Source organism: Helianthus annuus, chromosome 6 (genome assembly GCF_002127325.2).
Source record: "Helianthus annuus cultivar XRQ/B chromosome 6, HanXRQr2.0-SUNRISE, whole genome shotgun sequence".
In the NCBI taxonomy this organism is placed as follows: Eukaryota; Viridiplantae; Streptophyta; class Magnoliopsida; order Asterales; family Asteraceae; genus Helianthus; species Helianthus annuus.
The window spans coordinates 4,887,138-4,900,520 of NC_035438.2; the positions used below are offsets into that span (position 1 = coordinate 4,887,138).

The 13,383-nt window shown below is 36.9% G+C and overlaps 2 protein-coding genes across 2 annotated transcripts; one reads left to right on the plus strand and one right to left on the minus strand.

Annotated features, from left to right (window-relative positions):
* The first annotated feature begins 226 nt into the window (after positions 1-226).
* LOC110930611 lies at positions 227-4,647 on the plus strand. Its single transcript, XM_022173948.2, has 5 exons — positions 227-834; positions 1,703-3,329; positions 4,035-4,095; positions 4,194-4,417; positions 4,510-4,647. Exons 1-5 carry the CDS (start codon positions 717-719, stop codon positions 4,565-4,567), a joined length of 2,088 nt encoding a protein of 695 aa, XP_022029640.1. The 5' UTR covers positions 227-716; the 3' UTR covers positions 4,568-4,647.
* A 1,468-nt stretch (positions 4,648-6,115) lies between these two features.
* LOC110928296 (glutathione S-transferase T3-like) lies at positions 6,116-7,365 on the minus strand. Its single transcript, XM_022171376.2, has 2 exons — positions 7,009-7,365; positions 6,116-6,885 (listed from the first exon to the last, which is right to left on the minus strand). The coding sequence occupies exons 1-2, from the start codon at positions 7,307-7,309 to the stop codon at positions 6,128-6,130; spliced, it is 1,059 nt and encodes a 352-aa protein (XP_022027068.2). The 5' UTR covers positions 7,310-7,365; the 3' UTR covers positions 6,116-6,127.
* Positions 7,366-13,383: the final 6,018 nt, after the last annotated feature.

The window sequence follows — 13,383 nt, forward strand, 5'->3', positions numbered from 1 at the left end:
AATATCCCACAAAGAAAGTTTCAATCTTTACATATAAGAGTTAAATGTCATTTTAGTCCCTGTTGTTTGAGTTATTATGTCAATTTAGTTCAAATGTTTCATTTTTAGCCTGTGGGTTCAAAAAGGTTTCACCGTTGCCATTTTAGTCCACTGGGTTAACTTCATCCATTATTTTTGTTAACGAGAGACAATTCGGTCATTTTATATGGCAGAATTGCCCTTTTAGTTCACAGAACTACATATAAAATGACCGAATTGCCCTTCTCATTAACAGAAAAAAATGGACGAAGTTAACCCAGTGGACTAAAATGGCAACGATGAAACTTTTTTGGACCCACAAGTGAAAACTGAAACCTTTAGACTAAACTGACAAAATATCCCAAACCACAAGGACTAAAATGGAATTTAACTCTCTTACATATATTATTACACTTTTCTGTTCATTACATATTTCAATTTTCAGTCTCAATCCAGAAAAAAAAAAAAAAAAAACCAACTTTTTATTTATTTATTTCCCTGTTTTTTCTTCACTAGCTTCTCTTATTTAAAAATCCCACAAAGAAAGTTTCAATCTTTACATATTTTATTACAGTTTTTTGTATATTACAATGTGTTTCGAACCAGTCTTTCATGTGGGTTTCTTGTAATTTTACCAAGTTCACATCTTTTTCGGTAAATTTGATGTGGGTCTGTTAGAATTCAAATATTGAAAAAGAATGGAGGAAGAAGGTGTAGCATTGAGATTGGTTCGTTGCCCTAAATGTGAAAATGTTCTTCCTGAGCTTCCTGAGTATTCTGTTTACCAGTGTGGAGCTTGTGGTGCTGTTCTTAAAGGTATTGCCTTTTTTTTTTTTTTTTTTTTTTTTTTTTTTTTTTTTTACGAGCAACCTTATAATCCAATTTTCATTCCAATCAACACGGCAAATTACATAAGAATAGCAGGTAGACGGGCAACAAACTGCGCCCGGCAATCAACACGGTATTGCTTTTGAATTTTGATGTCTTATTGATGCATGTATTGGATTTTGACTTTTGGTGGTCAAACTGGTTAGAGTTTGACATCAAGAATCTGCAAGAATTGGCTGTGAATTGTTGCAAGAAAGTTGTTGTTTTCATTGTTTTTAGAAATATGTTTCTTGTTAGAATTTAGAACATATTTTGAGATAACATTGTTTAAGATTGTGAGTTTGGAAAATACTAGGTTTGACTTTTGCCATATCAAAGTAGAACTATGTTATAATCAGCGGCGGAACCAGAACGATTTAGTTAGGGAGTCATCATAAGCTTATATTCTATACTGGTTCAAATTAGGGGGTCCATCTCTAAATTTGTTCTTTAAAAACTCAAAATTTATAAATAAAAATTCCAAAAGTTCTGCTGTCCAGAGGGTCAACGGACCCTCTTGACCCCCCTCTAGTTCCGCCCCTCGTTATAATGATCATAACATGGAGATCATTTTATTTGGGTAATAAAGTAAAGATTTTTTTTCTTCTTTTGTCTTTTGTAAATCATGTTGGTTTTGCATTATGGTGTTGTTCTTTTTTTTTTTTTTTTTTTTTTTTTTTTTTTTTTGTGTATTTGATGTTGATTTTGCCTACTTTTGTTCAAATTTATGATCTATACATGCACTTAAAAAAAGACAATTTTCTTGATAGAATTATGTATGAATATGTGATGCATGTTACATTTGTTAACAAATCAGGAAAACAATTGACTCCCACAAGCGAAAAACGATCGTTAGAAAACTCCGATAACGAAAACGTTACAAGGGTAGAACCGTCCACGAAAGAAGAAGTTATGTTAGAGACTAGTTCTCAAGTTAAAACAGAAAGTGATGAATTTGAAGTTGGTAGAAGGCAGGGTAGAATGGTCCATGAAAAAGTTCCAAACTTGACCCCTAGCTCTTCATCAAGAAAAGAAAAACGCGATTTTTTCGCTGATTCGGATAAAAGTAGGCGAAGGCGGCTTGATTTCGGGCCCATAAGGTCAAGACCTGGTGGATTACATAGAAACGCTAGTACGGTCGAAAAGGGTAGATTTGGAAATTTACCATATTCGAACGAAGGTCCCTCGAGTTCGAACTTAAGTAGTTTTAACTCCTTTGGTGACCATGTTACACATGTTACAAACAATATTGGTTTAAATGAGTTCTCAAAGGTTCAAGATTTGGAAAAAGATCGAACCGAGCTTCTTAAAACGCTCGATGAATTGCGAACCCAACTTAGCCGATCATGCAATGTAGCCGAAAGCCCAAACGGACGATTAAACGGTCCGTATCATTGGCCACATCATCCGCCACATCAGCTGTCACATCAGACGCCACATCATCAATATATACCACCAACGTTCCACAACCCGTTTCTCGACTACAATCAACGCGACACCCTTCTTCACCGGCCCTCATGTGCTTGTTCGCAATGCTACAACGTAAACTGGCAACCGCTTCCTCCAAAGGTCAACCCGTTTTCTTCGTATACCAGTCACGAAACCAGCTACCCGTTACCCGAACCTCTACATTATGGTCCACGTCATCTGCCACATCATGACGGTTTTGGTAGAAGATATCCAAGAAGACGCGTAATTCTAACTCATGGAGGTGAACGTGTATCGTTTCCTATATCGGGTGGAGCCCCGTTTATAAGCTGCTGTAACTGCTTCGAGTTGTTGAAAATTCCGAAAAAGGTTACATTTTCGGGAAAGAACGATCACAAGACGATAAAATGCGCAGTTTGTTTCGCGTTGATATCGCTAAGACTCAAGGATAACAAAATTGTTGCTTCATTTTGTTCAACTGTTGGTCAACAAAAAGTCAACAAAAGAAAGTCAAACAGAAGCCCTCATAGCTCTGTTGATTATGATGAATGTGTTTATAATTTCCAGTTAACCGACACCGAACAAAGTTTATCTGCCTGTGGAGCTGAAAAGAAAGAAGAAAGTCAAAATGATGTGTTGACCGAAAGTCTTTTAAAAGGTCAAAATGACGTGTTGACCGAAAGTCAAAGAAACAATCAAGAAAGAGTGATTATTGATCATGATAGCAAGAAATATTTAAAAGATGCATTGGTGGCAAGTGAGATAGATGTATCGTTAAAGGATTATTCAAACGGCGATGTTGTTAGCAAAGAAAATGATCGGTCAAAGAGCAAGAAAGCGGGGAATGAATCGTTTTTCGCAGGTTTGATAAAGAAGAGGCTTAGAGATTTCTCGCGATCTAGTAGTGGTGTAGACAAAGTGCGATCGAATGTTTTTGTTAACGGTCAACTTTTGACCAATCGTGCGGTTAAAAAGGCTGAGAAGCTCGCAGGGCCTATTCATCCTGGAGAATACTGGTTAGTTTTGACTTTAATGTTCAAACGTGTTCGTTTGTAGAATCAAAATACGTATTGATTCTACGAGCAAATTAACGCCATCGTTCTAGCGTTTGTATTTATTTGTCGTAAACTTTGTTTGGCCATCATATTTTTGTCTCAAGTTTTAAAGAAAATGTCTTAAATCATCATATTGGAAACTGGTGTGTTTGACTTTGACTTTTGACCTTTTTTGTAAAAATCTCGACCAGCCTCTGATTAGTCGCCGATTAACCGCTAGTCGGAGGTTCACCGAGTAATTTTTATCTAATCGGCCAATTAATCAGTAGGCGGTCAACAGTGGTCAAATCCAGTCCTAATTTGCCAAAAATCGGTGGCAGTCTAGCGACTCCGGCTAGTTCTTGACCAAAACCTGTAAATTCTGGCAATTAATCCACTCTACTTGAAAATATGGGTCGAAGAAGGTGTTAAAACATGTCTACTTAAAAAAATACATATAAAAATGTGTGTATATACATATAAAACTGAAAATTACGTATAAAATCCCAATCGATTAATCCCTATTAGTCCCGATTAATTGCTAGTCAGGTACCCTAGCGGCGACTAGCGCCTAGCGATTCTTACAACGCTGCACCAAATCAGTCCTTTTGACTTTTAAAGTCAAACATTAACTCTATTTTCACACTAATTTATATGCCCAATATAAATTTCCTCTTATTCAACCAGGTATGATTCCGTAGCGGGATTCTGGGGTGTGATGAACCAGCCTTGCCTCGGCATTATCCCGGTAAGATCGAATTCTATTTATCAACCTTTTAAATTCATATACATTCCATTTGGTCTGTTTGACCTCAAAAGTCAAATCCAATTGTTACCATTTTGCAGCCATTTATAGAAGAGTTTGACCACCCAATGCCCAAAAATTGTGCGGCTGGGAACACACGCGTTTTTGTGAACGGTAGAGAACTTAACCAGAAAGATTTAGATCTTCTTGCTGGCAGAGGTTTACCGACAACAAAAGATCGGTCCTACATTGTTGAAATTTCTGGGAAAGTTGTTGACGAAGATACAGGCGAAGAACTAGATGCTCTTGGCAAGCTTGCGCCAACGTATGGTTTGACTTTTTATCGCGTTATGCTTTGACTTTTTTTTTTCTTGAATGTGATTTGTGTAATATGTTTTTGTTGATCAATATGAACAGGGTTGAAAGAGTACAGCATGGGTTTGGCATGAAAGTCCCAAAAGTTGTTGCAACATGAATCAATATTTTATATTAGTATTTTCAATGTAAACTTGTGATATTAAAACCTATATAAATTAGCAAACTTTTTGTGCATAAGGACTTGTAAGTTGTGCTTTGGGTGTTTCCCAAAAAAAACTTGATTTTTTTGTTTTAACACAAAGGTTTGTACATTTTCCAATTTTAACCCTACATAATTTTTTTTTTAACTTTAACCCAAAACTTTTCATTATTTGCAATTTAACTTCACAACTTTTATCACTTATACTTTTCATCTTTCGCAAATTTTCGTTTTACGTATAGTTCTAAAATATTCGAGTTAATACGACGCAACGTGCATGTGTGGTTCAACGTTTTTACTTCTATTTTTCCATGTTTGACAGGTTCGTCGCAATACGCATATTATAGGTCGAGTCAGTGTTGGTTGTCGATGACGGTTGTGTGACATTAGTACTATTTGACACCGTTTTACGCCCCGCCGCAACGCGGGGTGTGCTTTGGGGATTTTTCAAAGAAAAAATTGTTATGCATATGGTTGTCGTAACGTTGGCTTTGGGGGTTTTCCAAAAAAAATTGATTTTTTTACTTTTCACCCAAAAGTATTTTATAAATTACTTTTAACCCAAAACTATTTGTTTTTTACTTTTAACCCAAAACTTTTTATCTTTTACAATCTATCCTCATAACTTTTTTTTACTTTCAACTTTGGTCCTTTATAGTTTTCATTTTCCGCAAATTTTGCGCTCTATGCTTGGTTCTAAATTTTGTGGCTTAACACATCACAGCGTGCGTCTTTGGCTTAACGTTTTTACGTTTTGTTCTAAATTTTGCGAGTTAACACGACGCAACGTGCGTGTGTGGGTGAACATTTTTACATCGTCTATTTTTACCCCGTTTGACAGGTTTAACACAACGTGTGGGTCGTAGACCGACTTAGTTATAAATAAAGCATCCCCGCCGCATTGCGACGGGTCGTAATCCTAGTTATTAATTACTTTGTAAAAGCTAAATATGTGCAAAAGTCAAGCCAAATTTGCTATCACTAATTAACTTTCAATATTTTGTATTCGCATTTTGGATAAGAATGATTGTCTTTAAATTGCTTAAGAATCAAAACATAGGTAAAGCATATTTTGTATTTATTTTCAAGGTTTAATTAATGTTAACAATATTATTAAACATTAATCATTGAAAGACAAAATATTTGGAAGAAGGCTTTAGCTAAACGTAACTCTCTTCATTACTTGTTAGGCTCGAAGGTATGGTTTGGCTCATCCCCACGGGGATGAGCCTCCACGTAGGCGCCACGTAGACGGCTAGCATGGGATGAGCCAAAATGAAGATGGAGGGGGATGGAGGATGAGGCCCCACCACATATTTTTTATTGTTTAATTTAATAACCAAGTTAATAAACTTTATAAAATTTAAAAAACACAACATAAAAAAACATAAATAATTTCATTTCATAACATAAAAAAAATTACATTCCCTAAAAAAAAGAAACCGAAAATAAAAAAATAAAAAAAATTACATTTCCTAAAAAAAAAAGAAACCGAATATAAAAAATAAACAATAAAATCTACGACGTCCATTTTTTTTTCACCTCTTCTTTCATCCTCCGATAAACCTCGCGTTCATCCTCCGGAACCGAGTCGAGATCCAATCGCATAATCCTAAAATCTTCCGCTCGAGCATAGTCGGACGACACGTTTTTCTTGTGAGAATACTTTTCGGCCGCGAACTGTTTGAACGAACGGAATTCGCTTATCAAGTCGTCCATTTTTGACGATGCCTTTTCGCCCCTACCTCCACTCGAGCCGCCACCTCCACTCGAGCCGGCCACTTTTCGCTTTGCGGCCGCTTCTTTTTTTGCTTTGTCCCTCCCGGGGGGACGTTCCGACTCGTGAACGGGCAAGACATCCTCGTCATCTTCCGGGTCGTCGTTTATGTCGATTTGACATCGAGCGGTGGAGCCTCCCGCACTATAACTTCCGGACTCGGAAGTTTTAGTGCGTTTGGCCGTTGCGACCTCATTTGGAATCGGCTTCCATTTTTGTTCTTTACTTACAACTTTCCATGCTCGGAAGTGCGGGAAAGGCGTTGAATTTTCAGAGTCCCACTTGGCGATAGCAAGGTTAAGAATGTCCGCCTCGTTACTCCCGCTTGGAGGATTAAGGTAAATTTGGTTATAAATTTGATTAAAGGCGTTGACGACCTTGATCATTTTTCGCCACTTGGCCGAGACGGATTCGATATCACGAGCCGGACCATGCTCCATAATCGCGTTAAACCTCTCCGTTGTCTTCCTCCAAAAACTAGTACCCGATTGGTTGTTTCCTAAATTTTAAAAAAATAGTGCATTAGTAAAAAAAAAGAAACCGAAAATAAAAATAAAAAAATATAAACCGAAAATAAAAATAAAAAAATAGAAACCGAAAATAAAAATAAAAAAAATTATACCGACTATCGGGCAAGTAGAAGCCTTAACATACGCCATAGCTAGCGCCTCCTCTTCTACTTTCGTCCAAGGTCTCCCACTTCGTTTCGGTTTTTCCGCGGTTTCGGGTTCAACAACCTTCTTTCCCTTCCCCTTGTTTTTTTTTCGCGTGAGCTCTTGCGGTGGTGATTCGGGGACGACTTCTTCATCATCATCTTCAAGTTGAACCGGGGGTTGCGATTGCGATTGGAGTTGTTCAAACGTGTTGCGTTGCATGAATTGTTGGAGCGCTTGATATTGTTGAAGTTGTTGAAGTTGAGACATTTGTGAGAAGGCGTTGGGTGTTTGTTGAACTTGTTGGAAACCCAAAAACGGAAATTGCGAAGTCCCCCACGAAGGATCCATAGTCGGAGTGTAAGCGGGACTCGAAAAAAAATTAGGTTGGTTCGGATTGGGATTATTCGGGTTGGGATTGTTTGGGTTGGGGTTGTTTGGGTTGAATGGATTCATGTTTGGTAGAGAATGGTATAAAAAATATAGAGTATTTTTTATAAAAAAGGATGAGAAATGGAGAAGAATGGGAGTAGAATGAGAGAAAATGGTATAAAATGGATTGGGATTATGGTATTTATTAAAAAGGAAATTGAATTTTTTTTTTTTTTTTTTTTTAAATCTAGCCGTTACCCAACGGTTGTTTTTTTGAGATTTGGGGCGGCACACCCGGCTGGAGCTCGCCGGTTGTGATGCTTGCCGGGCCAGGGGGCGGTGTGGGGGTCCGGCGCCGGGCCAAGCCGGGCCAAGCCGGCCCCCATACCTTCTAGTCTTAAACTATTTCCAACTCAAAATCTTAAAAACACTAGTAAACGTGTTCGGTCAGCTATTAGATAAGATTTTTATTCTGATGTGATAGCTGACTAAACACATTTGTGGTAGTCTAGGTTTATAAAAATGTGAACAATTATAGGGATAATGATGAGGACTTTGGATTTATATTTTCATAATTTATATTAAAATTCTCTTATTTCACTTTTCCATTTGTTCTACTAAGCACAGGGTAGAAGGAACCTGTTTACGCACATAAACTTATGAATATGGTCCTGTCAATTGTCACTATAGGTGGTGGTTTTGACCCATTAATCTATATACGGACCTAGGGATGCAAACGAACCGAATGAACACGAACAAGATCTTGTTTGTGTTTGTTTGTTAAGGAAATATATATGATCATGAATACTTACCGAATGGGATTTTATGTCCGTGTTCATTCGCTAAGGAAATGAGCGTGTTCGTTTGTTAATTTTACATAACGAACATTCATGAACACAACTGAAAATATACAAACACAAACAAGAGTTTATGAACATAATTTATAATACACTAATGCTTATTAAATATTTTATTTGTCAGAATTTGAAGTATTTAAATAAAATATAAAAAATAAAAACAGTAATGAACTATCAAACATGTTACCGAACATTCACGAACATAAATGAACGAACATGGAACATATAACTGCGTGTACTTTGAGCTACGACTCTTCACCTCGTACCCGCGCACCGTCACACGTGTCAGCCAATCATGTGAATGGGAGTCGGTAAGAACACAGGAGCAGAGATGCTCATCAAAGTATAAGTGCCACACGCAACATGCGTGCAAACACACCGGTCCGTGCGTGCATACCCTCCAAATGATCTTTGATGATTGGACACACGCACGGAAAAGTATGACCCTACGTATCATAAGGGTGACAACACCAACATTTACACTACAAGAATGCATGGCAGTCACGCCATCTATAAACCACCTACGTAGATCTCATACAATCAAGATGTTGTAGACGACTACATTATGGTTTAGAAACCACCAGCTGCCGCAAAGAACTCCAAGTTCTGTCAGAAGATCGCTTTAGCCCCACTTAAAAAAAGCTAAACTTCCACCTAACATTGGCAAGTTCACAGGCCTAGTGACCCAGATGACTGACATCACATATGTTGAGACCATTGTTATTTTTCCCGGTTCTCTCATATCACAATTTGAGTATTCACAAGTCATGTGTTAATAGTTAATACACAAGTTATTATCATATTTCAAATTAGTTGTGTGAACCGTCATGATAATAAAACTACCTTAGTTATATAAAAAGAGTAACAAATTATACTATAAGTTAAAAGACAAAGTCGGTGGAAACTCCACCGGCTTTGCCTCCCCCTCCCCCATACGTTTACGATGTTGCAATTTTAGCCCCTTAACTTTGGTACCTTCAAAGTTTCATAAAATGAAAAATTTAGTCCCTAAACTACTACTCCATTGTACAAATAGTTTGCTTTTGACACCCCAACTTTGTCGTAGTTTCCATTTCAGCCCCAACTTTTTTATAGTTTTCTTCTTACCCCAAAACTTTATCAAATTTTATCTTTACCAATTTTTTAGCCCTTAAATTTAGAAAATGCAATTTTAACCACTTAACTTTTTATGAACTTTGTAAATGCCACTTTGACCCCCTCGAGAATTTTTGGCTTGACGATATAAATTCGAGTTAGTCAGGTCACGTATAATACGTTATGATTGTACGATATAAATTCGATTTATGTTACGTTTTGATCCAATCGCAATGCAACTATAGGATACATTGAGTTCAATCGGATATGTCAAAACGTGCGTTTTCATATGGTTAACACATCACATAACGTTTGGACTAATCCGTTCGATATTTGCGAAGTACCCGCTCAGCAATGTGACATATGTGCTTGTGATATCATTGTACAAACTCTGTACAATACAATATTAATAAAACAATGTGTTTTGATCCCAATGTTTGTCATTTATGTTTGATTTTATGCACATGTTGATTTTTGATCGATTTTAAACTCTATATCGCTTTCTGGGGAGTTATACGCAAACTGATGCGTAATCAAGATCAGTTTAACGCGAAAAACACTCCGGGACAGCAACATAAACTTAACATTCCTTAAATAACCTTTATATAACTTAGAAATAAGTTTTGAAGGCTTTGGTATGGCAAAAACAAGTTTATTCGCTCTCAGGGACTATTTGCGTCAACTTGCAAAAGTCTGCCGTTTCGTATGGAAACGTACAGTCCAGAACTTGATCATAAGTTAAACATACCATATATAACCTAAACATGGATTAGAAATAAGCTTTGATGGGTTCGGTGTGCGAAAACCTGCTTATATGATCTTAAAGGGACTAAAAGTGTCAAAAACGGCGTAAGTTTGCAATTTCGCGCATATCTTACGTTCTGACCACATCTGGGCATCCAAAATTTTTGTAGACACTAAAATATTTTTATTTTAGTGATCGGCATGCAGAAACTTCATTCGTTTCGCAATTTGGATCGTTTTCGTGCCTGTTACGATTTCCGTCGTAATTAGCCGAACAACGCAACCGTACGGCCAAACAAACCAACATCCGGTATATTTTTGAGCATGTTTCATGTTCCCCATATTTTAACTTCATTATGGAGCTTAAAAATGGGCTTGACGGGTGTTAGAAGTGTCAATACGCGTCGAAACAAGCTCAGGGGCCAAAACTGTCAAACTTTGAAAGTTGCTGATCTGCAGCATGGTCCTTACGGACCGTAAGGGACCCTTTGCGGTCCGTAAAGCATGCCTAGTGACCAGAAAGTTGATTTTTGCTGCTGTTTGATAATTCAGGGGCTGTTCTTGTAAGATCTTTGTGTGGTAACCAAGTTATCCCTTCTCCAAGGCTTTGAATCTGGATCCAACAATTGTATGGCTAGGATTTAATGCTTTGGGATTACACAAAAACTTAGCATGATCCTATGAACTCCCTTCAACTATAAATAGCATGGTCCATCAACTGATTTCTTTGCTCATTTCCTTCTTATCATCCTTCTAATCTGATTCGGAGCTCTCTCAAGTGATTGGAAGCTTATTCTTTGTAGAAAAGATAGCAAGGACCCTTAGTGAGCATTCTTTCATTCTTTTATTGCTTACTAGTTTAAAAAGTCAAACAGTGTTTGACTTTCAGTTTGACCAGTCAACGCAAAGTTCGGTTGAACTTTGCAACGTGATTGTAATCACGATGGTTATAATCCTTAGTGATTATACCTACTGATTACCACGTTATCTAGGTGTAGTGACGTGTCAATGTTTCGGTCAAAATGCGTTTTAGCACGCATTTTGCAACGGAACTACTTTTAGGTATCAAAACACTTTGTTTTGATACCAAATCAGTAGGTTAAACATGTTTTGACATGTTTAACTCGTCACTATTAGTTTAGTGCTTGTTTAGGTTCGTGGGTTAAGCGGTCTAAACCACCGCTTACACTTTCGAACCCGACCCATTTGGTCGATCTTTAGGATCCGACCAAGCTTACTTAGTGATCATAGTTGCATAGGGAATAACCTCTGAGGTTATACCTTATGATCACATAGGATTGGTTAGTCGTATGCTAGTTAGCTTGTATGCCCATAGGAAATGACCAAAATGCCCTTTTTAAAGCTAAAATCCGTATTTTGCATATGTGATCAACTTTTTGACATATAATCTGATTTAGTAACATGTTTAGGCATAATTGGGCATGTGAGACTTGACATAGCACATAGTTAACCATCCGAACATAGTCTTACGCTAACGACGCCTTATAGTAGCTTATGTTACCATAATGTGTCGAAATGGGTCAAAAGCACTTAGGTAGACTTTCCAATTAGAATGTAGGGCCTATTAAATCATACCATATGAGTTCTAATACTCATTTGATTTATAGAACCTCATTCTATCCTATCTCCCGATTTAGGATCCGTTTATTAACATAGTTACCTATACTAGGTGTCGTTTGATTCCGTGATACTTGGAGCTTAAATTGGTCTTATTCTCAAGACTATTAGGCAATCCCAAGTGAGTACATAGTTCCCCTCTTTTACCGTTTTCAAATACTTTGGGGTGATACACATGTACATACGTGTACTTTCGTGCTTTTCATGCTTTTATGACATAAACATGCTAGTTTCATCTAGTACATATCTAGTACATGATTTTAATTATGTTTTGCTATGTATGTTAAGCATGCTAGCACATTGATTTATTACTCATTTGTTGCATATGCTTACTTAGCATACGTGCACATTGTTTTACATAACATTTCTGCTATGTATGTTTACTGAGCATGCTAGCACATTGTTTTACATGAACATTTCTACTAGGCATGTTTACTTAGCATACCTAGTACATGGTTTTCATAGCATGCTTACATTGGTTATGACATTTGGTGTGTTTAGTCGGGACAATAATACATTCATTAACATTGATCACGCCGCTCGGTAGTATGTAATGGTACCATAGGAATTGACAACTCCTGTTCCGACTTCCTAGGTTTGTTTGGAAGTTGGGAATGACAGAATCCGACTACATAACTTAGATAAACCTTTAATTTGTTTAAAGGTTTGTCGCCACAGTCGCAAGGCTTGAATGTATGCGATTAACTTCACTGCATAAATGTTTGTAATCATAAAGCATTGTTTTTCTGCAAAGCATAACATTTGATTTAAACTTAGGTTTATTCAAAAACCTTGTTTTGTACATTTTACTATGGGGTTGAGTAATTACTTGTTATTCACCATACATGACATTTGTTTCACATTGGCATCCTCACATACTTAAGTAGGTACTTGCTACTTGCTATGCATTTCATTTTGTTATACATGACACATGTTACACATGACATTGGACATGGTTTATACATAAACATTTTTGACATTAAACAAGACATTTTGGGTTGGTTATTGATAAGTGACTTATGTAACGGGACTATGTGTTATATGATAAAAGCATGGTGGATACGCCGCTGGTACTTTCTATATATAAGTGCTTTTATTATATTATACATTGTTGCGTTATCTAAACCATTTGGCAAGACATGAAACTTTTTATACAAAAACATGACATTGTTTTACAGATTACACATTTTATACAAATTCACTTTTACTTGGTTATTCATTTAATCATGCATTGTCCTTTCATCATCATTGATTTTCATATCGATTTTCACATGATTTCATAAAACATTATACAAGGTTCATGACTACATTTTGTTAAACACTTTTCAAACCACAAGTCATGAATCCTGCATAAACAAAACCTATGTATCTCACAGGCATTTTTATGTTGACGTACCTATTTTTTCATGTGTTTCAGGTGCTAATGCATGATGATGTTTTTCCTTCACTTAGGTGGACTCGGGCCTTAGTGACTTAAAAGACAGTTATTATGTTATTTTAGTTTGAACTCAAAGACAATGTAAACTTTAATCTTAATAATACATAACTTTAATTACCATGGTTGTTGAAACAATAATTCTGTCGCCTCACTCCGTGGCGTTTCCGCCGCGGTTTTGTTGTTTTAACGCGGCCGGGGTG